The sequence below is a fragment of the Priapulus caudatus genome, unplaced genomic scaffold, assembly GCF_000485595.1.
Source record: "Priapulus caudatus unplaced genomic scaffold, Priapulus_caudatus-5.0.1 Scaffold883, whole genome shotgun sequence".
NCBI lineage: Eukaryota > Metazoa > Priapulida > Priapulimorpha > Priapulimorphida > Priapulidae > Priapulus > Priapulus caudatus.
In genome coordinates, this window is record NW_014577944.1 from 23,606 (window position 1) to 25,639 (window position 2,034).

The window sequence follows — 2,034 nt, forward strand, 5'->3', positions numbered from 1 at the left end:
TGATGACGAGAGCGCTAGCTATGGTAGTGATGATGATGATGACGAGAGCGCTAGCCATGGTAGTGATGATGATGATGACGAGAGCGCTAGCCATGCTGGTGATGATGACGAGAGTGCTAGCCATGCTGGTGATGATGACGAGAGCGCTAGCTATGCTGGTGATGATGATGATTATGAGAACGCTAGCTATGCTGGTGATGATGATGATGACGAGAGCGCTAGCTATGCTGGTGATGATGATGATGACGAGAGCGCTAGCCATGGTAGTGATGATGATGATGACGAGAGCGCTAGCCATGCTGGTGATGATGACGAGAGTGCTAGCCATGCTGGTGATGATGACGAGAGCGCTAGCTATGCTGGTGATGATGATGATGACGAGAGCGCTAGCCATGCTGGTGATGATGATGATGAGAACGCTAGCCATGCTGGTGATTAGAATGGTTGTGGATTTCTGCTACTAATTTGTGGATATATGCTACTAAAGTGGATTTATGCTACTAATTTAGTAGCAAGTAGCCACACGTGTGGATACTTGCTACTAAATGTGGATTTTTGCTACTAATTGTGGATTTCTGCTACTAAAATGTGGATTTCTGCTACTCGCGTTTCCTTGAATCTCATTGGTTAGCCAAAGAATTGGTTGCTAAGACACCTGTTTGTTTGAACAAGTGGTTTCTGTCAACCAAGACATGTGAGCACACATTAGATTTCTGAGGTAAGTTAATATTAAATTTACAAATTACTATTAAAACAGTAGCACATATACTTATTATATCAATTTTTTTCTGCCTTATAGTATAGTGTGATATTCCCTTTAATAAGGATTAGAACTAAAAGCACTAATTAAACCACAACTCTAGACAAATTAGATTATGAATATATATGAACTAAATAACAATGTGAATGCGTTATGTAATAAAAATATGAAGTATATATACAGAAAAGCCCAACACTGCATGGTTGCTTGCAAATATTTAGTTGGCATATACACACAGAGGTGTTGCGTGCAAGTAGTTTTAAGTACACGCTGCAGTAGCTGGTTTCAAACATTCGCTTGCAACTTTCCATAATTCCAACGTTTTTCTTGATATGTTGGAAAAGTACAAATGTAAATATTCTCCTACTTAGATGACCAATAATTGCGTTGCAATTGTACTATTGCAAACAAACTACAATTAAAGCATAAACTTTAGTGTAGGATATTTTAGCAATATATATGCAGACATATATGCAGTACTGAATTATACAGTGTTGTAAGCCCAACACTGTATACTCAATAAATAACTCACTTTGTATATATAATTCCTCAAAATAAACGCTAATGGCCTCTCCATCATCATCCGTTCAACTATTTACATGTTATACGGCACAGTCAATTTGAACCATATATACATACATTCATACACTTGACATGATTATAGATATCTGACACACACTTAACACTAGCTTATGAAAACCTTTCTTTGCAGATAAAATCAAATAGAATATAAATATGGAGAGGAAGGGGAGCATTTCTAGTTATATCTTTTTAATCATTTGAGTTTATATTTGTCATTGTTATTATAGTTATTCATAACACATGATTCCCATCCTCCACAGGATTAGTGTGTGTATGGCTGTATTGTCTAAATAATAGCATTCAGGTTTATTAGAATACTAATTTTGAGGAGTTAGAGGAGGAGGAGGAGGAGGAGGAGGAAGAGGAGGGCAGCAGGTAGGGGAGGGGAGCAGGTAGGGGAGGGGAGCAAATATGGGAAGGGGAGCAGGTATGGGAGGGGAGCAGGTAGAGAAGGATGTTGATGAGGGGGAGCAGTTAGAGGAGGTAGAGGAAGGAGAGCAGGTAGGGGAGGAATAAATCGGATGAGATAACTGACTTGGCAATGCCTGTTTTTTTATGATTGCTAACAGAGTGTGAGAATTATATTACACATGTGCAATCGAAGACACATTATAACTGCTACTTCCATTGCCCATACACAACGTGTTGGGGGCACTTTACCATGTCACACCGGCTAGGAGCAAAGAAGGGGG

The 2,034-nt window shown here is 39.3% G+C and overlaps 1 protein-coding gene across 1 annotated transcript in view; it reads left to right on the forward strand.

Moving 5' to 3' along the window:
* LOC106814197 (prostatic spermine-binding protein-like) overlaps positions 1-439 on the forward strand; it is an 8,397-nt gene extending 7,958 nt beyond the window's left edge. Inside the window, exon 7 of the mRNA XM_014818496.1 lies at positions 11-439. Within this exon, the coding sequence (XP_014673982.1) occupies positions 11-439 (429 nt within the window). The remainder of the gene's footprint in view (positions 1-10) is intronic.
* The last annotated feature ends 1,595 nt before the right edge of the window (positions 440-2,034 follow it).